This window comes from Panthera uncia, chromosome A2 (genome assembly GCF_023721935.1).
Source record: "Panthera uncia isolate 11264 chromosome A2, Puncia_PCG_1.0, whole genome shotgun sequence".
NCBI classification, from domain to species: Eukaryota; Metazoa; Chordata; class Mammalia; order Carnivora; family Felidae; genus Panthera; species Panthera uncia.
In genome coordinates, this window is record NC_064816.1 from 17,192,861 (window position 1) to 17,217,262 (window position 24,402).

Genomic DNA, 24,402 nt, shown 5'->3' on the forward strand with positions numbered 1-24,402 from the left:
CCCTTAGATGTAATATAAAGGGGGAGAACACCTAACTCCCTAGAGTTGTAATGAGCATAAAATAATATTTACCAATATACAGTAGGTGCTCAAAAAGGAGGTTTCCTTCCTTATAAGCATTATTTCTTCTTTGTAGACTTTGTTTCGAGAGACAGGGTGTGAGCAGAGGAGAGGCAGAGTTAGAATCCCAAGCAGGCTCCATGCTATCAGCATGGAGCCCAATGTGGGGCTTGATCCCACAACCGTGAAATCAAGAGTCTGATAAGCATTATTTCTTTACACCAGTGAGTCTCAAAATATAGCTTCCAGGCCAACAGCATCAGTACCCAGGCACTTTTAGAAATACAAATTCTCAGGTCCCACCTCAGAACTACTGAATCAGAAACTCTGGGGAACAAGCCTAGCAATCTATCTTAACAAGTTTTCCAGTTGACTGATGGAAGGCCCATGTTTAGAACCAGTGCTTTACATCAAGGACATAAAGGAAACTATGAAACCAATTACTATAGAAGCTTTTTTGGTCCTGGGATCCTCTCAAAAAATTATTGAGGACCCCCACTAGCTTTTGATTACATGGATATAGATGTTGATATTTACTGTATTAGAAATTAAAATTAGGGCACCTGGGTGGCTTAGGTGCTTAAGCATCTGGCTCTTGGTTTTGGCTGAGGTCATGATCTTGTGGTTCATGGGTTTGAGTGCCACATCAGGCTCTGTGCTGACAGTGCGGAGCCTGCCTGGAATTCTGTCTCTCTCTGGCTCACTCTCTCTCTCAAAAATTAATAAGTAAACCTTAAAAAAAAAAAAAAAAGTCCCTTGATGTGGCAAATCTCATTTAAAAAAAAAAAAAAACTAAAAAAAAAAAAACTAGGATATCATACAAACCAATCTTGTTAACATAAATAACACATGCCTATGAAAAGGCATACCTAGGTTTATTGTGCTCCCCACACACAATATAGGTTTTTATTTTTTTAATGTTTATTTATTTGAGAGAGAGAGAGCGCCAGCAGGGAAGGGGCAGAGAGAGAGGGAAAGAATCGAAGCCCTGACCTGGGGTTTGAACTCAAACTATGAGATCATGACCCAGACTGAAATCAAGAGTTGGATGCTTAACCAACTGAGCCACCCAGGTGCCCCTTTTATCATTATATTTTTTATAGTGATCTGTTGAGATCTTTGATGTTACTAAGTTACTTGTTATAACTGGGGACCAATGAACCTTGCCCATATAAGACCACGGCAAACTTAATTGATAAATGTGCATGTTCTAACAGCTCCACCAACAGGCCTCCTTATTTCCAGAGACAAAATAATATTGAAATTAGGCCAATTAAAAACAACAGCTTCTAAGTGTTTAAGTGAAAATAAGAGTCATTTCCAAAAGCTAGAAATGACTAAACTTAGTGAGAAAGGTATATCAAAAGCCAAGGCAGGCCAAAAGCTAGGTCTCTTGTGCCAAACAGTTAGTGAAGCTGTGAATGCAAAGGAAAACTTCTTGAAGGAAGTTAAGTGTTACTCCAGTGAACACATGAATGATGAGAACACCAACTTTATTGCTAAAAGGAGAAAGTTTAAGTCAGCCAAAGACTAATTCAGAGCAAGACCCCAATTCTCAATTCTACAAAGGCTGAGAGAGAGGGGAGGAACCTGCAGAAGAAAAGTCTGAAGCTAGCGGAGGTTGGCTCATGAGGTTTAAGCTGTCTCCATAATGTAAAAGTGTAAGGTGAAACAGCAAGTGCTGATGTAGAAGCTACAGCAAATTATACAGAAGATTTAGTTAAGGTAATTAATGAAAGTGGCTATACGAAACAACAGATTTTCAATGTAGATAAAACAGTCTTATATTTGAAGATGCCATCTAGGACTTTCATAGCTGCAGAGGAGAAATCAATGCCTGGCTTCAAAGCCTCAAAGAATAGGCTGACATTGTGTTAGGGGCTTATGCAGCTGGGTAACTTTATGGTGAAACTGAAGTTCACTTATTATTCCAAAGGTCCTAGGGCTAAGGCCCTTAGGATTTATGCTAAGTTTACTTTGTTTGTACTCTATACATAGAAAAACAAAGCCTGGGGGCGCCTGGGTGGCACAGTCGGTTAAGCGTCCGACTTCAGCCAGGTCACGATCTCGCGGTCCGTGAGTTCGAGCCCCGCGTCAGGCTCTGGGCTGATGGCTCGGAGCCTGGAGCCTGTTTCCGATTCTGTGTCTCCCTCTCTCTCTGCCCCTCCCCCGTTCATGCTCTGTCTCTCTCTGTCCCAAAAATAAATAAAAAACGTTGAAAAAAAAAAAATTGAAAAACAAAGCCTGGATGATAGCACATCTGTTTAACGTGGCTTACTGAATAATTCTAAGCCCAGTGTTGAGACCTACTGCTCACAAAAAAAAGGTTCTTTTCAAAATATTACTGCTCACTGACAATGCATGTGGTCATTCAACAGTTCTTAAATTTTTTTAAAAAAATGTTTATTATTTTTGACAGAGAGAGAGACAGAGCATGAGCAGGGGAGGGGCAGAGAGAGAGGGAGACACAGAATCCAAAGCAGGCTCCAGGCTCCTAGCTGTCAGCACAGAGCCCGACGCAGGGCTCAAACTCAGACCATGAGATCACGAGCTGAGTCGAAACCAAGAGTTGGATGCTTAACTGACTGAGCCATTCAGGTGCCCCAGCAATAAAGTATTTTTAAATTAAGATATGTACACTCTTTTTTTTAAGACATAATGCTGTTACATACTTAACAGACTACAGTTTAGTCTGAACAACTTCTATATGCACTGAGAAACCAAGTCATTTGACTCACTTTATTGCGATATTCACTCTATTGCAGTAGTTTAAAACTGAATTTGCAGTATCTTTGAAGTATGCACGTTATTTGCCAAAAAAATTTTTTTTAAGAGTTGCATTTTTTACATTTTTTGCAACTTTCTTTAATGGCTGACTTAATTGAAGACAGCTGGATTCTATTTGCTTCTGCATTCCATCTGTTGTGTATACATCACGTGTGGCCATCTAAAAAACTCCACTGTATATTCATAAGAAAATGAGAATGAAAAAGGCAGGTAACATCTCAGTATTCTAATAAAAACAGCTTTGATTTTAAGAAGTCCTGCAAGGGTACTGGGGATGACCAATCTTGAACCACCCTTTAAGAACCACTACTACAGGGGTGCCTGGGAGGCTCAGTGGGTTAAGTGTCTGACTTCAGCTCAGGTCATGATCTCACAGTTTGTGGGTTTGAGCCCTATTGTTGGGCTGTGTGGACAGCTCAGAGCCTGGAGCCTGCTTCAGATTCTGTGTTTCCCCCCTGCCCCTCCCTGCTAGTGCTCTTTCAAAAATGAACATTAAAAAACAAAAACAAAAAAAAACTACTATAAGGGCGCCAGCATGATTCAGATGTTAAGCATCTGACTTTCACTCAAGTCATGATCTCATGGTTTGTGAGTTCGAGTCTCACATCGGGTGAGCTCGAGCCCACTTTGGTGGGTGAGCCCTGCTTCTGATTCTCTCTGCCTCTCACTCACTTGCACCCTCTCTCTCAAAAACAAACAAAAAAACCCCACTACTATAGAGTTAATTACATAGTACACTTTATAATTGTTATTACCTCCTTAAAAATGAAAAATTTTTAATCTGGTTATCACTAAATTATAGCTCATATGCTTCATAATTTTACTGTACCTCTTTTAATGGATTTTTTTAAGAAACCATTTATCAACATTCAAACTTCCAACAGAATCAGAAACAAGTTATCACAATTACTATGGAAATACTATGGAATCAGAACTGGGGTGGGGGAGGATCTACTCCTCACTCCAGAATAAACCAGCGCAAGTAATCTGATGCCATTTTAGATACAAAGTAGCTAGAATTTAAAATTAGAGGAGTAAGAGCTAAGAGTTATAGCACTTTGTGACATTTCTTTACCAATGTCAACATATTGAGTAAGAAATCCTACATTTTGTTTATAACCTTCAATCATAACTATCAAAGGTCAATAAGAATTAAATGTTATTTTTATTACCTCCCTTCCAATTTTTATTCATATAAAAACATAACTTTATTTTTTTAATAAAAAAAAAATGAAATTTTACTCAAAGAAGAGGAAACAGAACTGAAGTGAAGGAGGAGGAGAAAAAGAAAAAAAACCTAAGGAAGACATTCAGAAGTTGGTATTGTGATTCACTAGTTGCTCTATGTTTCTTAACAGGTTTAGCTATAATTTTCAAGATTATATTTAGATCAATTGTCTCGAAAAAATTACAGATAACTACAGAAAAAAATATATATATAATAAAAAGGCATTTTTAAACTTAAGCCTAGATTTAAGATGATTCTCAAGAGGTACAAAAAGGAAAACTATCATCTCTAAGCCTAGCATATCCTAGAAAAGTTACATATCAAATAGGAGAGGGGGGACATTACTAGGGGCATGAATTTGGTTTTATTGTTTCAAAAACCACTGTTTCTCACCTCTCAATCTCTCATGAATCACACCATATTTTAGTTCCCTTCACATTTAAATTATTCAACCTTATTGGGGCACCTAGGTGGCTCAGTTGGTTAAGCATCCATCCTCTGCTCAGGTCACGAACTCAAGGTGTGTAAATTAAGCCCCACATTGGGCTCTCTGGTGTCAGTATGGAGTCTGCTTCAGATCCTCTTTCTGGCCCTCCCCCTCTCATGTTCCTTCTCTCTTTCTCTCTCTCTCTCAAAAATAAATAAACATAAAATTTTTTTTTTAATTATTCAACCTTCTCATTTGGCTCCCTACCTTCTCCAGAGTTTCTAATTGCCTTTTTTTTTTTTCCAGTTGATCAGAAGAGACACGTAAAATAACTATACTTCTGAGCTCTTGACCACATAATATGTACCGCACTACTACTTTCTTCTTGAGCATTCTGACTTTCTATTTCAACCTGGACAGACTGCTTTCTGGCTCTTCTGTATGGCTACCACACTGCAATCAGATCTCAATTCTGAGTTGGTTCTACCATTTCTTTTATTTTCATGACTTTTCTTAAATTCTTTATTTCATTGAGTATACTATCAATTAAGTTCTTCAGAAAGTATGTCTAAATGTGGTCTGCAGAGCAGCACATTCAACATCAACCTGGAAATTTGTTAGAAATGAAAATTCTCTGGAAATGAAAACATTATGCCAAAGAGATATCTGCACTCCCATGTTTAGAGCATTATTTACAATAAACAAAGACATGAAAATGAATGAAGTGTCTGAACAGATGTATGAAAAAGTTATGGAATATATAAAAAATGGGATTTTACTCAGCCATAAGAAAGGAGGAAATTCTGCCATTTGTGACAACATAGATGGACTTTCTAGGGCTTTATGCTAAGTGAAATAAGTCAGAGAAAGGCAAATACTACACAATCTCAAAATCCAAACAAAAAAGGAACAAACCCATGGGGGAAAAAAAAGAGATCAGATTTGTGGTTACCAAAAGCAGTGAGTGGGCAAAGGAGGAAGAACAGGATGAATGTGGTCAAAAGGTACAAACTCCAAGTTATAAGATATGCTAGGGATATAATAAACAATTGGATGGATGACTGTAGCTAACAATGCTGTATGATACAGAGGAAAGTTAGTAGAGTAAATCCTAAGAGTTCTCATCACAAAGAAAAAAATTTATCTTTTCATCTATATCAGATGATGGATGTTAACTAAACTTATTTCATGATATATTTAAGTCAAATCATTAAGCTGTAGACTTAAACTTATATAGTGCTATATGTCAAATATATCTCAATAAAATTGGGGGGAAAGTGCAAATTCTCAGAACTGACTCCAGTCCTACACTCAAGCAGAATTCAGGGGTTGGGAGGGGTGGGGGAAACAGCCATTTCCATTTTAAGAAACTTTTCAGGTGATTCTAATGCACCCTGAAGTTTGATAACCACTAGTCTAGAAATTTTATTGGACCTCATTTGTCAATGTTATTAGTTTGTAGATGGTTAATCTTCCTTTTCCTCAGTGTTCAGAACCTAAGTAATCCAGAGCTCAACCCAACATTAAGACTAAGTACTCCAACTAAGAAACAATGAGAAACCATGAAGTAACGCATGTATTACCTCAATTAGGAATCTTTTCTTCCAATCACTGAAACTAAACAAACAAACATCTAATACCATTTCTTGATTTTTTTGTTTTCTTTCCGGCTAAAATGTAAAACCAAGATTTCATTTAAAGGAGAATCGGGGTCCTGGGTGGCTAAATTGGTTGAGTGTCCATGTCTTGGTTTCAGGTCAGGTCATGATCTCACGGTTTGTGAGTTCAAGCCCTGCATCAGGCTCTGTGCTGACAGCACAGAACATATTTAGGATTCTCTCTCTCTTCCTCTCTGTCTGCTCCTCCCCCACTCATGCTTGCTCTCTCTCTCAAAATAAATACTTTAGAAAAGAAAAAAAAAAAGAATAAACTGGGGCACCTGTGTAGCTCGGTCAGTTAAGCATCCAACTTCAGCTCAGGTCATGATCTTGCAGTTCATGAGTTCCAGCCCCACCTGGGGCTCTCTGCTGTCAGCACAGAGCACACTTCAGGTCCTCTGCCCACCCACCCCCCGCCTTTGCCCCTACCCCACTCACATGCGCATGCTCTTGCTCTCTAAAAAATAAACATTAAAAAAATATTTCAAGGAGAATAAACTCAGTGAGTGTGTCAGGTCAATTTCCAAATTCCACCTTATAAACGATTTTAAACTTTTTTTTTTAAGTTTACTTATTTTTGAGAGAGCAAGCAGGGAAGGGGCAGAGAAGAGAGGAAGACAAACCCAAGGAGGCTCTGCACTGTCAGCAGATTGGCAGCACAGAGCCCGTCGCTTAACTGACTGAGCCCCCCAGGTGTCCCCTCATGAATAATTTTAAAATTTATTTCCACAAGAAAGAATAATTCTTCTCTTACATTTCTCTGAAGCTCCACCGGTCCAATACCCATTAGTTACATGTAGTTGCCAATCACTTGAGATATTCAAACTATGATGTGCTACAAATAAGGTGCTACAAGTACAAAACAACCAGATTTCAAGGATTTGTATCAAAGAAGGGCAAAACAGTTTATCAGTAATATTATACTGATCACATGTTGAAAAACTATATTAGACTAAGTAAAATGTGATTAAAAAAAATCAATTTCACCTCTTGTATTCCCTTTAGAAAAGAGGCTACTAGGGGTGCCTGGCAGTCAGAAGACCATGCTACTCTTGATCTCAGGGTTACGAGTTCAAACCCCACACTGGGTGTAGGGATTACTTTAAAAAAAAAAAAAAAGAGAGAGAGAGGCTACTAGAAAACTTACAACAACGTATGTGGCTCACATTCCATTTCATTTTCTGAGTCTTACTGAGGAGGGATGGTTAAGGACAGTGCTCAGTGTGCTGGCAGAAGACCAGACTAGGTGAGGAATCATACACCTAGGACCAAACCTTTTAACAACTAGTCTAGCAAAACTTTAGGGACCTTGATAGAATTTCACTGTTCAAATAGCACTCTTCTGAAAACTAGTAGTCTTTATCCAAGTATTAAACATTTGCTAAACTCTGTTTTTTTAAATGTTTTTTAATGTTTTAAAGTTTTTAATATTTTTGAGAGAGAGGGAGAGAGACAGAGACAGAGTATGAGCAGGGGAGGAGCAGAGAGAGGGAGACACAGAATCCGAGGCAGGCTCCAGGCTCTGAGCTGTCAGCACAGAGGCTGATGCGGGGCTTGAACTCACAAACTGTGAGATCAGGACCCAAGCCGAAGTCGGACACTTAACCAACTGGGCCACCCAGGTGCTCCTGCCAAACTCTTATGATATAAATGAACTTAGAAATGTGGTAGGGAAGAGATTTAACTGTGGGCAAAAGGCTGGATATGAAGGGGCAGAAAAGGCAGCAATAAATGGGTCACCAATTCAATCAGGATCCCAATCAGCCCACAAAGTGCCTGTGAGAGAATAGTTGACGGTAGTCTTGTTTTTGGCTGCAAAACCATGTTTGGAGAACACATCATATTATGAGCACTGCCTCTCAAGGCAGAAGCCAGAATCACTGTCCCAACATCCTCTTCTGCAGCTAGAATGCAGGCATATGACCAAAGCTTCCCGAATTAGACACACTGTATGAAATTTGGACTCAGAGGGGAACAACATGAGGCAGCAGGAACCACAACCTCCATTTTCTGGTAAGAGTGGAGGAATATGGCAGAAATGGAGCAGGATGGCATAGATCCCAATGAGAGACTGTGGTAGGGCAAGGACCTGGGCCCAGGGGTATGGCAGAAGGTCTCTGCCAGAACAGGCCTGCAATGTGACCTGAGTCCTATTCCTGGATGCACAGCCTCCAAGACCCATTCTCTGGCCCTCCCATAAATTCCCTGAGTTAACAGCTATCCTTTAATCAATTTTTTTCTGAATAAATGAGGGGGATGAGGGGGAATGCTGTCTGATATTTGTAACTAAAAACCAATACCCAGATGGATACAGAAAATATCACATCAAGTTGAAAACTTTAAAACAGTATTTACCTTGGGAAAGGGGGTTGTTTAGAAGGGTATCAGAGATTTGAACTGCATTTGTAACAGTTTATGTATTAAAAGAAAAAAGGGATAAAAATGACATATTACCAACAGTGTGGGAATCCTTATTTATAAATGTTTGGATACTTTTCAAAACTCTAAAAGGCAACGGGGGCCATAGGTAGGAATGGCATTAATGAGAAGTGGAAGAAGAAAACAAAAGCAACTATTATTTATTTATCGAGGATTACTATGTGCCAACGTGCTTATAACCTAGTATTTTATGTAATCCTCAAAGTAACTACAATATAAATTCTTTTTATTTTCATGATATAGATAAGGAAATGGACTCTATGTGGTTAAATCACTTGCCTAAGATGACACACATCTAAAGTAGCAGAGGCAGACCAGATTCTTCTGTCTCAGAGTCAAGTCTGGCTCTTAATTAACTTTCCTCATTCTCAGTAGCTCACACTACGATGAGGGGTTAGGGACCATCCAGCATGGAGGAAATGTGCAACAAGAAGAAAAAGAGGAAGAGGGACAAACGTTGAAATGACAAACGGGGAAGAGTTGCACTTTGAGCCACTGAAGCCTTGAGATCTTGACTTTTAGCACCAGAAGAAGCAAGTGATGAGAGGTCTCTTTCCCCAGAGTATCCTTCACTTGTGAGGCCAGTTTGACCAACCAGACTTGTATGAAGCCTCAGTTCCTGCCCTGTAGGAACTGAGAAGGGCAGAGAAGAAACAAGCAATTCTATGGGTGCTAAGTGAAACCCAACACCTGCGATTCACCATCAGAAGGCCTTCTCTCTGGCACATGCATTTAACTTCAAGTGGATGCTTTAGGAAGCACCCAACTCAAGAGGGCTCTTGAAAGGGAAGATCCAAATGAATCCCCGTCACCTAGCTCAGGCCAACCTACCAGGAACAGGAAACTTGGGGTCTTTTCTAGTATTGTACACACTGTCAAGGCTCTTACATGGGAGCTCTTGTTTTTGCCTTCAGAAGGTACTTCCTTAACTTAAATAGATGTAGGGTACTGGTATGTAATAAGAAATACATATTTTGGTCTCTCTGATTCCTGGCTGGAGCTCCTAAAACCTTCGTTAATTTCCTAAGTGATAATAAAAGTGCCAGGAGCATCATGTATTCTAATGATGTATTCATGCATTCAACTCTTAGAGGGCTCCTGGATGGAGGCTGGTCACTGGTAAGAACAAACCATGATTAAAGTTTGGTACCTTCAGGGGCGCTTGGGTGGCTCAGTTGGTTAAGTGGCAGACTTCAGCTCAGGTCATGGTATCGCGGTTCATGGTTCTAGCCCCATGTTGGGCTCTGTGCTGACAGCTCAAAGCCTGGAGCCTACTTTCGATTCTGTGTCTCCCTCTCTCTGCCCCTCGCCCACTCATGGTCTGTCTCTCTCTCAAAAATAAATAAAACATTAAAAAAAATAAAAAATAAAAAAAAATAAAAACAAAGCTCGGTTGGGGCGCCTGGGTGGTTCAGTCGGTTAAGCGTCCAACTTCAGCTCAGAGCTGTGCTGACAGCTCAGAGCCTGGAGCCTGCTTTGGATTCTGTGTCTCCCTCTGTCTCAAAAATAAATAAAAACATTAAAGAAAAAAAAATTTTTTTTTAATTATTTTTTATGTTTATTTATTTTTGACAGAGAGAGAGACAGAGCAATAGCTGGGGAGGGGCAGAGAGAGAGGGAGACACAGAATCTGAAACAGGCTCCAGGCTCTGAGCTTGTCAGCACAGAGCCCGATGCAGGGCTTGAAGTCACAGACCGTGAGATCTTGACCTGAGCCACCCAGGTGCCCCCCAAAAAACTTTTTTAAATAAATAAAAACAGAGCTTGGTATTTCAGCCCATGCTCCACTCTGTAAAGAAGAGGGGCTAGAAATTGATTTACTAATGGATCATACCCATGTGCTGTAGGCTCCACAAAAATCCCAAAAGTATGGGGTTCAGGGAACTGTGTGTCAATGAATACACTCACATGCCAGGAGGGTGGTACACCCAAACTCCAAAGGGACAGAGGCCCCTCTATGTCTTTATTCTGTTCATTTGTATCCTCTATTGTATCATTTATTATATAATATTCCAGGAAACATGTTTCCCTGAGTTCTGTCAGTTGTTCTAACAAATTATGAAACCTGAGGAGGGGTAGGGAGAACCCCAACTGATAGATGATCAATCAGAAGTACAGTAACCTGGGACATGTGATTGGTGTCTGAGCTGAGGGGGAAGTCTTGTGGAATTGATCCCTTAACTTGTGGGACCTGATGCTAATTCCAAGTAGACAGCGTCAGACTGAATTACAGGACAGCCAGCTGGTGTCAGAGAATTGGTAAATGTGGGAAAAACCACACTTTTGGTAGTCTGAAGTGTGAATGTGTTAGTAGTAAGGGAACACAGTGAGACTTACTCAGATAGCTACTCTTCTAATTAACATGTACCTCTGTCTCCCACCAATTCACTAAAACTGTTTTAAGGATGTAATTACTTTGTATACATACAATAAGGTATGTGTTGCACAGATTGATTAAGTCAGAGGATAAAGGCAACTCTGAGGTGATGACAGATGTTTTTTAAAAGGCAATCTAATTTTGCCATAATTAAAAAAAAAGCAATCTAGAAAACAGCCTGAGCTCTCAAGACAGTAAATTGTTTTAAATATCATTAATATATACTTAATTTTTAATTTTTCTTACTGTTTATTTTGAGAGAGTTGGAGCAGGGACAGAGAGGGAGAGAGAATCCCAAGTAAGAATGCCAAGCATGGAGCCTGTCGGTGAGGCTCAATCTCACAACTGTGAGATCATGACCTGAGCCGAAATCAAGAGTTGGATACTTAACTGACTGAACCACCCAGGCACCTGACATAATTTTTTATTATCAAAAGGATTAGGTTGAGACACAATATAGTTGACCCTTGAACAACTTGGGTTTGAACAGCATGGGTCCACTTATATGAAGATTTTTTCAATAAATGCACTATAGTACTGAAAATGTATTTTTTCTTCCTTATGGTTTTCTTTATAACACTTTCTCTAGCTTATTTTAAGAATACAGTATATAATACATACACCATACAAAATACATATTAATTGACTACTAAGGTTATCGGTAAGGCTTCTGGGTCCACAGTAAACAATTAAGTTTTGGGGGAGTCAAAAATTATAAGAAGATTTTCAACTGTGCAAGGGATCAACATCCCTAACCCCATGTTGTTCATGAGTCAACTGTACTATGAGGCAAAAGAGCCTTTTCACATGTGAATTGAGAAAGGCAGGTCTGTTCAGTACATACACTCTAGCCTCATCCATTCTTTCAGTGCATTCTAGTTACACCAGCTTTTTTGCCATTTTTTAAATAAGCAGGCTTCGGGCTTTCGGATTTGGAATGCTCTTTCCTCAGATAATCACGTGGCTCATCTGCCAACTCTCCTTGGTCTTAACTCAAATGTCAAGAGCACATTGGGGCCTACCCTGGTTACCTCCATCTGCTTTTTTTTCCCTCCTCTGCATTATCACTATGTAACAAGATTTTTCTTATCTTACGTACCATCTATCTCCTTCCAGCTATAACGTATGCTCCTGTATACAGGGAGCTTTCTGTCGGCTCACTACTGCACCCAAGCATCTAGAGTAAAGGGCTTTACGAATAAAAAGACATTAAGATGTTTGGGATAGGGAAGAAAAGGTTAAGAACTATTGCTCTGTACATACAAGTTCAAAGCAAAATATTTTCAACACTTTTCTTTCATTAGAAAAGCAGTTCATGTTTAATGAAAAATTCAAGCTCTCAGGGCATCTGGGTGGCTTAGTCAGTTAAGCATCTGATTCTTGATTTCGGCCCAGGTAATGATCTCACAGTTCGCAGGTTCGAGTGCTACATTGGGCTATGTGCGGACAGTACAGGGTGGCTTGGGATTCTCTCTCTCTCTCTGCCCCTCAGCTGCACACATGAGCACATTCTCTCTCTCAAAAATAAACTAAAAAATAAAAACAAAAAATAAAAAATTCAAGTTATCCTCCTTAGCAACCCACTCCCCAGCCCAGTTACTGTTTTGAACTTTACAACTATTATTCAAGGACCATGACATTCTACATGTTAAAAATCAGTGATACTAAACCGGTTTTGACACTCAGCAATCTGTTACACATCCTACCCTGTCAATAGGCAAAGATCTACCTCATTCTTCTGACTGCACAGGACACACTACAATTGTACCATTATTCACCATTTCCCTTATTTAGTGATTTGTTTCTAGTGTTACTACTATCATAAGCAGTGCAGCAGTGAATATCCTTGTATACACATGTATCTGTGAACACAAATGCAAAGCCAATGGTATGCACACTTAAAAAAAAATTTTGTAAGTATTGCCAAAATCACTTTCAAGAAAATTACACTAATTTATCCTCTCATACCCTTGCCACCCTGGGTGAAATCTTTATAAATGTTACCCTACCTAATAAATGAAATATGGCATTTCACATTTATTATTTATTTAAAATGTTTACTACTTTATTTTGAGAGAGAGAGACCATAAGCAGGGAAGGAGCAGAGAATCCCAAGCAGGCTCTGCACTGTCAGCGCAGAGCCCAAGGCAGGGCTCCATCTCATGAACCACGAGGTCATGACCTACATCGAAATCAAGAGTTGGACACTCAACTGACTGAGCCACCCAGGCGCCCCTGGTATTTCACTTTTAAAATTTGTACTTCCTGGAGCACCTGGGTGGCTCAGTCGGTTGAGTGGCTGACTTTAGCTCAGGTCATGATCTCTCGGTTCAGGAGTTTAGGCCCCACATCGAGCTCTGTGCTGACAGTTCAGAGCCCGAAGCCTGCTTTAGATTCTGTGTCTCCCTCTCTCTGCCCCCTCCCTGGCTCACACTCTTTCTCTCTCAAAAAAATAAACGTTAAAGAAACATCTTCTGATATGCTTATTAGTACTACTTGTATTCTTCTTCTATGAATTGTCTTATATCCTTTGTTCATTTTTTTTACTAATTATTTTTTTCTACTTTCTAAGAGTTCTTTGTGTGTTACAAACACTAGAAAGAAGCACAGTCTCAAGTTAAAACAGCTTGGGTGCAAATACTAGCTACTGAAATAGGACTTAACCTCCTTATGCCTCATGTGCTATTTTTAGTTTCAAAAATTATGCTTTTAAACTAAGTACAGACCTATAAGATATCAAAAAACCAACGTGTGTATAATAATTTTGTAACTGCAAGGTATATTTGATTCTGGTATCACTCAGAAAAAAATGTTTTTACAAAATTTTATATAAAGTTGTATTGTCAGTCATATATATATATTTTTAATTTTAACGTTTATTTTTGAGACAGAGAGACAGAGCATGAACAGGGGAGGGGCAGAGAGAGAGGGGGAGACACAGAATCTGAAACAGGCTCCAGGCTTTAAGCGGTCAGCACAGAGCCCGACGCGGGGCTCGAACTCACGGACCACGAGATCATGACCTGAACCGAAGTCGGATGCTTAACCAACCGAGCCACCCAGGCGCCCCATTCATATTTTTATTAATATTATCTGGCTTATGATTTTGGCAGCTTTAGAATAACAATGTCAATTTTCATGTAAGTAACATTAGGTAATACAATTTAATTTTATTTAATCTACAAAGCCAACTTTTAGAAAAACTAAACCCCATTTGGCTTAAACCAGTTATTAATGAAAATATATTATTTTTAAACAATTTTTTTTCACGTTTATTTATTTTGGAGAGGTGGGGGAGGGACAGAGAGAGGGAGACACAGAATCTGAAGCAGGCTCCAGGCTCTGAGCTGTCAGCATGGAGCCCTATGCGGGGCCTGAACTCAAACCGTGAGATCATGACCTGAGCCTAAGTCGGTTGCTTAACCGACTGAGCCACCCAGATGCCACTGCCTTAAGAGTTTTTAATTTAAAACTTATGAAAAGGAAAGAAAGATCAGTCTCAAGAAAGGTAAGCTAGGATTAACTACCCTTTGGTCCAAGAATGCTTGGCTCAAAGGTCATTTTTAATTTTAAAGAGGGGAAAAAAACTACTCTTGCACATACATACCATATACCACAATCCTTATCTCAGCAACTTAGATGGTAGAAATGGACTACTTGAAAAAGGCAAAAAATGTTCAAGGAGGAAACTTTTTTAAAAAGAAATACACGCTAATAACTTGAATTAAATCTGATAACCTAGGGGCACCTGAGTGGCTCAGTTGGTTGGGTGTCCAACTTCGGCTTAGTCATGATCTCACACACAGTTCGTGAGTTCGAGCCCCACATTGGGCTCTGTGCTGACAGCTTGCAGCCTGTTTCAGATTCTATGTCTCCCTCTCTCTCTGCCCCTAACCCACGCACACTCTGTCTCTCTCTCAAAGATAAATAAACATTAAAAAAAATTTTTTAAATGGGAGGGGGGATGGGCTAAATGGATAAGGGACATTAAGGAATCTACTCCTGAAATCATTGTTTCACTATATGCTAACTATTTTGGATGTAAATTTTAAAAAATAAAAAATAAAACTAAAATAATAATAATAATAATTAAAAAATCTGATAACCTATGTGGGGAAGAGAACCACACCAAGACAGCCTAATAAGTTGGCCAAAATGTAAATCCACAAAAAAATATATCAAAAGAACATTGATAGTTATTATTAAAATTATTATGCCTCTAACTTGCTGATCAAGCTAATATTCTGTGAGATATATAAATACAGCAATTTTTTTTTGAGGAGAGTGAGTGAGGGGCGGGGGGGGCGGGCAGAGACAGATACAGAGAGGAGGGGTGAGCTCACTCCATGGGGGACTCAAACTCACCAATAAGCTCACGACTTGAGCCAAAATCAGGTGCTTAATGACTCAGCCACCCAGGTGCCCACAAATAGTTACATTTATGCAGGGGTTCCCTGAGACCTGAAAATTATTTCAAGTACTCCTTCAGGGTAAAAAAGATTGGGTAAAGCTATCTCGGAGTTTACTTTTTTCCTTAGGAAGGCTTTCCACAATCTAGAATTCCAAAAACTTTCTATACTGTCTTTTAATGGTTTTATTGTTTTGTTTTTATCTGACTCTTTCACCTATCTGGTATTAGGAGAGGCATCTGACTTTATTTCCAAGAAGAGTAGTAGACTGCCTTACTCCACTAATGAAATATATCCTTTCCCCACCTATTAGAAGAGCCACCTTCATCCTATACCTGGTATCTATCACAGCTGACCCTGGAAGAACATGGCAGGGGCTAGGGGCACGAACTCCTTTGCAATCAGAAATCAACATATAAAACTTTTGACTCCTGTGAAACTATTAAAAACCTGTTGATTAGAAACCTTACTGATAACTAAAACTGTCAACATATATTTTGCATGTTATTTCTATTATATATTCTTATAATAAAGTATACAGGGGCGCCTGGGTGGCTCAGTCGGTTGGGCAGCCGACTTTGGCTCAGGTCATGATCTCGCGGTCCCTGAGTTCGAGCCCCGCGTCGGGCTCTGTGCTGACAGCTCAGAGCCTGGAGCCTGTTTCAGATTCTGTGTCTCCCTCTCTCTGACCCTCCCCCGTTCATGCTCTGTCTCTCTGTCTCAAAAATAAATAAACGTTAAAAAAAAAAAATTAAAAAAATAAAAATAATAAAGTATACAAAAAGATGTCATTAAGAATATCGTAAGATAAATTTTCAGTACTGTACTGTATTTCTCAAAAAAAATTTGTATAGAAGCGGACCTGTGTAGTTCAAACCTATGTTGTTCAAGGGTCAACTATACTCATAATATATGCAGACATACATATGTAAATGTGTGTTCTACACCCTTGGCCAAGTCCCAACTGGTGGGAGACTGAGGTTGCCCCAGGGGAGAATTTTGCTTTGTATCCTTAACTTCTTGGCTTAGAGCACCCTGAGAACTATTTCACCTTCCCTAAAAGTTCTCTTTTACATTAATTCTTCTGTTGCCTGATTCTGTTTGCTTTCTCTCTTAGCAATTTCTCAGATTTAGTGATTTTTTTTTTTTGAGAGAGAGAGCCAGCGCTTGTGCGAGCGGGGGAGACAGGCAGAGGAGGAGAGAGATAATCTTAAACAGACTCTATGCTGACACAGGGCTTGATCCCACAACCCTGGGATTATGAGCTGAAATCAAGAGTCGGACGCTGGGGGGTGGGAGGGAGAGGAAAGTGAGTGATGGGCATTGAGGAGGGCACCTGTTGGGATGAGCACTGGGTGTTGTATGGAAACCAATTTGACAATAAATTTCATATTAAAAAAAAAAAAAAGAGCTGGATGTTCAACCAACTGAGCCACCCAGGTACCCCGGATTTAGTGGTTTTTTGATGGCACTTGTTTTTTCCAGCACTACTTTTTTGAAAGTATTTTTTAAGTTACTTAGAATGAAGAAAATATGTGTTCTTATGAGTCCAACATATTGAACCTATCTCATGGATTTATTATTATTTACACTTCTTTTATTTACAGGGGTTTTGGAGAACGACAATGAAGTTAACAGGTGACTTCAATCAGCCATCTTGAAAACAAAGTCTCAAACACTTTAAACTCAAATCCCTTACCATTTGTATCCCCCTCCTTTTTTTATTTAAATGTTTACTTATTTTGAGAGTGAGAGAGAGAGAGAGAGAGAGAAAGAGTGAGTGCGAGCAGGGGAGGGGCAGAGAAAGTGAAGGCAAGGGAGAATCCCAAGCAGGCTCCATGATGTCAGTGCAGAGCCTGATTTGGGGCTCGATCCCACAAACTGTGAGATTGTGACTTGAGCTGAAATCGAGTTAGACACTAAACCAACTGAGCCATCCAGGTACCCCCTTCCTTTTTTTTTTTTTTTTTTTAAAGTAAGTTCTACATCCATGTAGGGCTTGAACTCATGATCCCAAGATCAAGAGTCACATGCTCCGCATGCTCTACCAACCGAACCAGCCAGATGCCCCATCCCAAACCATTTAATCTTATGAAAAAAGAAGTCCAAGCTGTAAATAACAGAATAATTTCTTAAACCAAAAAGCCAGCCTTCTCTTATCTACCTTTCCTGTACCCTGCCCTCCTTCCTTACAAAGAATGGAATGAACAATGACTGCATTCCTGTGTGCCAGATGTTTTCTGGTCTATTATCTCATTCAGTCTCACTAAACAGTATTATCCCTATTTAACAGATGAAAAACCTAGGGCTGGAAAAATTTACATGTCAAGCCAGATCTAAACCCAAGAATACAACTCCAGACCCATGTTCTTCCAATATACCTGTCTGCATCCCTAAGGACTAAAGGTGCCTTCTATCTCACCAGACACACCTCTCCACCCTCTTGCCCCTCAGTCACATTCTACTCCCTTTCCAATTCTCTTAGTGGAAAAAGCATTGAGGGCAAAATGAAATAGAACCACAAGAGACAATAGCAAGAAAGGAGCATTTGTAAATGGAGCATACTGTTAGTTTCATATGAGGAACCCCTAAAGAGGCACTTTTAAATTCTTGGCAAATTTATTAGTTCCTCCTCTTTCTGTAAGCTCATTATCAATTAGCATTATTTCCTGAGAATTATAAACAGTAAATGAAGACCTGGAAATCTATAAGTGACCTGAGTCATGGAACCATACAACTAAAGGAAGATCACTAAAATAGATCACATCCATTTTAAAATAAGTTCCAAATGTCATGCTTGTAAGTAATGAGAAAAGATAAGCCCCTCCTATGTTCTTGATCTACCCAGGGTGACACAGACAAAAGGGAAGCTTCAGTTACACACAGCTATGTCACATCCGAGCCCAGTCCCAGAAGACCTCTAATTTCTGTAGTTTAATTCTCCAAAGCAAATGGCAAGTATCTGTGATGGTTTCAGTTTATGGTAGCTGCAAATATTTTTAGTCTGTACTATATATGAAAGCCATTGTGTTAAATAAAATGTTTCAAAAAAACACAGAATATTCCCTTAGTGAAAATAACCTCAGATATCTGTATATAGATGTGATGTTCCTACTAACCAAAACCCTGATGGCAAATAAAATCTACTAAATAGGATGCACCTCAACATCTCCCTTTTACCTGAACCTGCTGTGGCTGTTGAACCTGAATCTGCTGTTCTTGTTGAGTTTGTGGCTGAACACTGGTGGTGACTGGACAGGCAAGTTCAAGTAAAGACCCAGCCACTTCGGTGCTGTCTGTATAAATGCAGTTCCCACCCTGTTGGTACACCATGGTAGTGGTAGCTGTCTGCTGGAACTCCTGAAGGGCTTCTGGCCCCTTAGAGGCTAGTGAGTCCAGAAATTCCTTCATCCTGTGCTGCGGGACAGACCGCGCCTTTACTCGGATGTACTCTTCAAAGGAAATGGTGTTCTCCAGAGAATTATTCATATTGCAGAGTCCTTAGGGTTCCTAGAAATAAAAATAAATGGTCAGAAGTCAAAATTATGCTATTGTTTTCATATTTTGAAATGCACACAGCAGTCAATCACTTTTGCATCAGAGTGGAATATTCAGGGCAGCTGTATACAGGAATCCAAAATACAGTAATTTATTATACCACCTTATTATTTTTTTAAGTTACCCATGTTTAAAAATTGCTTCTATAAACATTTCTTAAACTATCACACTGAAAACAAAAAACAAAGGCATGCGTCACAGTACTGGATGAAACAGGCTGAAAACACACTCTCCACCCAGCACTAGGCCAATGCCATCTTCTCTGCAGAGCCAAGCACTGGACAATAAAAGTCACATGCAAAACTATTGTGATCATCACAGAGAGGACGACCAAGGAAGCCAGGAGCAGGGATTCCTACTGACATGTTCAATTTCCACCGCCAACTATGTCCTATAGTAAAAACATGTATGTCACTTAGCTGTAGCAAGACCTGAGAAAAAGGGGATAAATACTTCATCTCCCACCAGAAACACCAAAAATCCCAGTTTGCCATATATTGCTCACATAGTTTTGCAGCATAGCTTACTTGTCAGAAGCATGGATTTTGGAGCTAGCTTGCCTGGGTTCAAATCTCAGCTCAATCTCTCTTTAGCTCTGAAACACTAGACAAGTTAGTTAACCTTGGTTTTGTGTATAAAATGGGGATAAATAAAATAGTATTTACCTTACAGAGTTGACATGAAGATTAAATATAAAACTCTGAGAAAAGTACCTGACACAGACAGTACTATATAAGTGCTAACTAATATTAAAATAGGTGGGTAAAGTTGAATAGTGCTTTAAATAATAACTAGGTCACTCCTAAAACTCAGAAATCAATTCTGCAAATTTTTCATCAGGGTATTTACCCTAAGAATTAATCTGCAGGGGTGGATAGTAATTCTCAACTACCTGGGGGACAACCATGCAATCTACCTACGGACTATTGGTGGCCTGCCACTGCTGATTTCATATCATTCCCTCCCCTCTGGATCAGAACCACCTCCAGAACAAAAGCAGCAGCAGGATATGAGGGTCACACAAACCAAGTGAACATTTTTGCCAGAAAGGACTCTTATCAATCGCAAATGGAAAAGTTATTTGTTTCCCTGAACCATTAAAGAAAGGCTAGAAGACTAGAAAGGCATCAACACTAGAAATATCAGTCTCTCTTTCACTGCCCAGATGTTCTGCCTTATGTTACAGATATAAGGCATATGGGTAATCATCTTATCTCTTCCACCTGGCTCTAAACTCCTGGCACACAAGACTGTGTCCTGATCCTCTCAGATGGCTGACACATGGTAGGTGCTTCATATGTATATGTACGTGTATATGTATATGTTACACTTGCAATTCAATGTAGAACAAGAAGGATTATGGCTCTTTGTTCCTGTAACATCTATAACTTACAATTATAAATGTTAAGCTGTTCCTGTAACATCTGTAAGTTACAATTATAAATGTTAAGCTTTCTCCCGGTAAATGGTCAGTATACACCCTGGGAAAAGGGCCTATATATCCAAGACAAGCGTTGAGACCAGAGAAAACATATGATCCTTACTGCTATTAAGTTACTAACACTGGCAACATTTCTGTGGGACACCCTAAGTATAGTATACAAGTTATATTTGGGTGCTTTCCCTACATAGTTGACACAACAGTAAATCTTTTATAACTATGCATATAATACATTGCAAATATATTTCTCCATAAATAAAGAACAGCACATATACCTTATCCTGCCTAAAATCAAACCTTAACCCACTACTCTGAGGAGAGCCTCTACATCTCAGGACACCCCAAACGCAAGAGTGCAAAGAAAAGCAAGCACAGGCCAGGTGACTGCAAAGTTAAAATCTTTGTTGAAGACCTCTAATCTCCTGAAATACAACTCGTTTGTCCCTTTCCCACTTCTCTTCTTGACCACTTGCCTTGCTCTGTTCTCCCTTCTTGCTCTCTGCTGCAGGGGAGTTGAAAATTAGGAGGTCTGCTGTAAGACTTCAAAATTAAGCTCTCAACAATGACCATGATACAAGTGAATAAGAACATCACCAAGGCCAAACACCCCATCCTTCTGTTACCTATTCAGAGCAGGCCATTCCAGTGTAGGTGACCCACAATCACTCACCACACTGGCACAGAATGTGTCAAATCTCCCTTCTGATAAGAGCATCATGACTAGAATTTCCTTCTGAAGAAGGCATCTCTCATAATATAGACCCAATAACATCACAAAATTCACATGTGACTCTAAATACCTCATCATATCTACCCTTCTGCTCAAAAAGGGACAAAGAAGAGCTATATGAATAGCAATTAACTGATTCTGTACCATGCTGGTACATATTTCAATTTTCTACCTCCATTACAGAAGAATGGCAGAGGCCAACTGAAATTTACACTTCCCCAAATTTATTTTCAACAATTACATTCCCATAAAATACTGACACCGAATTCTGAAGACTGTCTGCACTGGAATCATCGCTACTGTGTGAAAGCAATTTTTTTAAAAAATATGGGTAACCATGGGGCAAAACATTTTTTTTGTCTCAAATCTGGGAGAAAAGAAATACACACAATTAAGAACCAAAAAAATTGCAAAATAAGTTAATAGAATCAGAAAACCTTCACACAAATATTGCTTGGTAAAGGCAGTCCCTAGAAACTTCCTAGTGACTTATTTTCCTTCACTCTTTCAAGTTTCACTAATGAGGATGCTTAAGCTTTATCTGAAGTCTAATATTAAATATAAAGGGAGACTACACTAACTTCTTTTCCTAGAAACAAATTTTCTTCAGTTTCCAGGGTAGAATTACAACTAGTTTTTTTATTTTTGTTTCTTTGGCCGGGGGGGGGGGGGGGGGGGAGGGGGAAAAAAAAAAAAAACCCATTTTTTAAAAAAAAAAGAATAAAAAAAAAGTGAAAAAAAAAAAAAAAAAACAACCAAAAACAAAACACCTAAGTATGCTTTGTTGATCTACCAATTTGAAACACTGACCTGTCCTTCAGGAAAGGTAAGTTTAGGGCTTTTAAATCACCCTCCTGTCACCAACCCCTGCCAATCTCATTGTTATTTTTGCCAATGTTCACTTTCATACCTTTAAACCTTTATTTATATGTAGACTTACTAATTTTAGAGTATCTCTAGACCTCCCACTAAGATTAAGAAATTAAAGTGCCATGTCCTCTATTTTTTAATTAAAGAAAATTTTTTTTATTTGAGAGAGCAAGCACGAGCGGGGGAGAGGGGCAAGGGAGACAGACTCCAAAGCAGGCTCCATGCTCAGCCAGACCGGGGCTTGATTCCATAACCGTGGGATCATAACCTGAGCCAAAATCAAGAGTCAAATGCTCAACAGACTGAGCCACCCAGGCGCCCCCATACCACATCCTCTATTTTCGACAAACATTTAGCAAAGTTGAATATAGCTTGTAATTAATCAACCTTTTAGAACACAGCATTTCATACCAAATTAAACTCAGGACATATTTGTTTAAAAAATCCAGGTTCCAAAGATGATAAAACCATTCTCCTCCAAACAAATCCCGTATTTCCAGAATACCACCTTAAAAAAAAGTCAATATAAGAAAATCTAATCCAGCTATAAATTTATTCCAGTAACGACAAGATAGATGAATAGTCATCTCCCAGAAATGGAATAAAAGCTTGGAAATGTATCTTCTATAAAGCCTCAAAGTTCATTCTTTAAGCTTTCATTAAACACACACACACACACACACACACACACACACACACACAGAACACCAATAGCCTGAAGTAGGTAAAATTCTATAAAACTTAGAAACTGTTGATAAAAGCTCATTAACAGGTATTCATTCTATTCTTCTGTATCCTTGTGAAAATATTTCAAATAATTTATGATAAAAAACACCTTCTGTATTTTAAGCAGTTTAAACTACAAAGTATAACACACTCTACAGCGTTCCAAGCTTAGAGCCTAAGTCAGTGGAGCTTCAAGCAGAAGCAGCCATTGCTTCCCAATTCCCATTGCTTTTTTCTTTCACTAAGCCCCTAGAAGGTTCTTCACCAACTCTGTACAAATCCACATCATCACTTGAGAACCACTGAGATCAGAGGTAGCTAAAAAATATTAACCAATAACGGATTCAATGGAGAACTTAAAAAAATTTTTTTTAAGATTTTATTTTTAGTAATCTCTACACCCAATGTGGGGCTTGAACTCAACAACCCAGAGATCAAGAGTTGCACGATTTACTGACTTGAGCCATCCAGGAACACCCTGGAGAACTTAAAAATTTAATAGAAAAGGTCAATTTGGAAGAACATTCCTATCTGCCCATTCATACAGACTACAACACACATGGCTTCATTTCTTGTCCTTTTAACCTGCTCACTTGGCACTATCCACCAGACTGACACACCCCAATAATGAAAATACACTAAGTCAGCATTTGACCAGACACAAAAGTGATGCTTACAAGGCGCGGTGGAGGGAAAGCTTCAGAAATATATTTAAATATTTTAGGTTAATCAGTGAGTTTAAGAAAAAAAAGAGAGAGAGAGAGAAATTAAACACATTTTTAATAGTGGTGATGGTTTCTTCTTTTTGATATGCCACTGTTATTATATGCCAAATTTCATATAAAGTCTCCTAAGGATTTAGTGTGATTCTACAGATCTTTCTTTAACATGGTAGCTTAAAAAAAAAAAAAAAAAAAAGGATGTTAATACCTGGAAGATTCCTTGCCCCCTGAACATAATGTTTGCTTTTTAAATTTAACAACACAGAAGCACATTATGTGTGAAAAAGGAACCAACACAATTTTATTTACATATACCAGTATTATTTATCCATATGAGAGAAAAAAAAAACAAAAAAACTGCATCTAAACGCTAACAGTAGTTAGTTATGCCTTGGTGGTAGAATCAGAGGACTTAAATTTCTTCCTGTTGAATACTCTCCTGTATTTTCTACAATTTATATTAAACCAAAAGAAAATTAAAAAGTAATATTTTTACACAGTGATTTACCACAATAACAGTAACACACACAACAATTCTGGCTGATCATAGCGTGCTTTTCCCCTCAAAATCTGAAACTCTTAAAAAACAAAATCATCAAGCACCATAAGTTTGCATAATAATGAAAATTGTTAACTTCTTCAAGATGCTGCTCACAAGAAACACAAGGGTGAGCCTTGGTAATACAGAAATGGATAAACTTAATGAAACTCCTTTCAAAGAAGCAAGATTCTTTTTTTTTTTTTTTAATTTTTTTTTTTTCAACGTTTTTTTATTTATTTTTGGGACAGAGAGAGACAGAGCATGAACGGGGGAGGGGCAGAGAGAGAGGGAGACACAGAATCGGAAACAGGCTCCAGGCTCCGAGCCATCAGCCCAGAGCCTGACGCGGGTCTCGAACTCACGGACCGCGAGATCGTGACCTGGCTGAAGTCGGACGCTTAACCGACGGCGCCTGGGTGGCGCAGTCGG

The 24,402-nt window shown here is 39.0% G+C and overlaps 1 protein-coding gene across 10 annotated transcripts in view; it reads right to left on the reverse strand.

Moving 5' to 3' along the window:
• QRICH1 (glutamine rich 1) overlaps positions 1 to 24,402 on the reverse strand; it is a 52,095-nt gene that overhangs the window by 23,212 nt on the left and 4,481 nt on the right. For all 10 annotated transcript variants that reach the window (XM_049640401.1, XM_049640408.1, XM_049640403.1 and 7 more), the window contains one exon: positions 18,566 to 18,895. In XM_049640401.1, coding sequence (XP_049496358.1) covers positions 18,566 to 18,874 — 309 coding nt within the window. In that variant the 5' untranslated portion in view covers positions 18,875 to 18,895. The remainder of the gene's footprint in view (positions 1 to 18,565; positions 18,896 to 24,402) is intronic.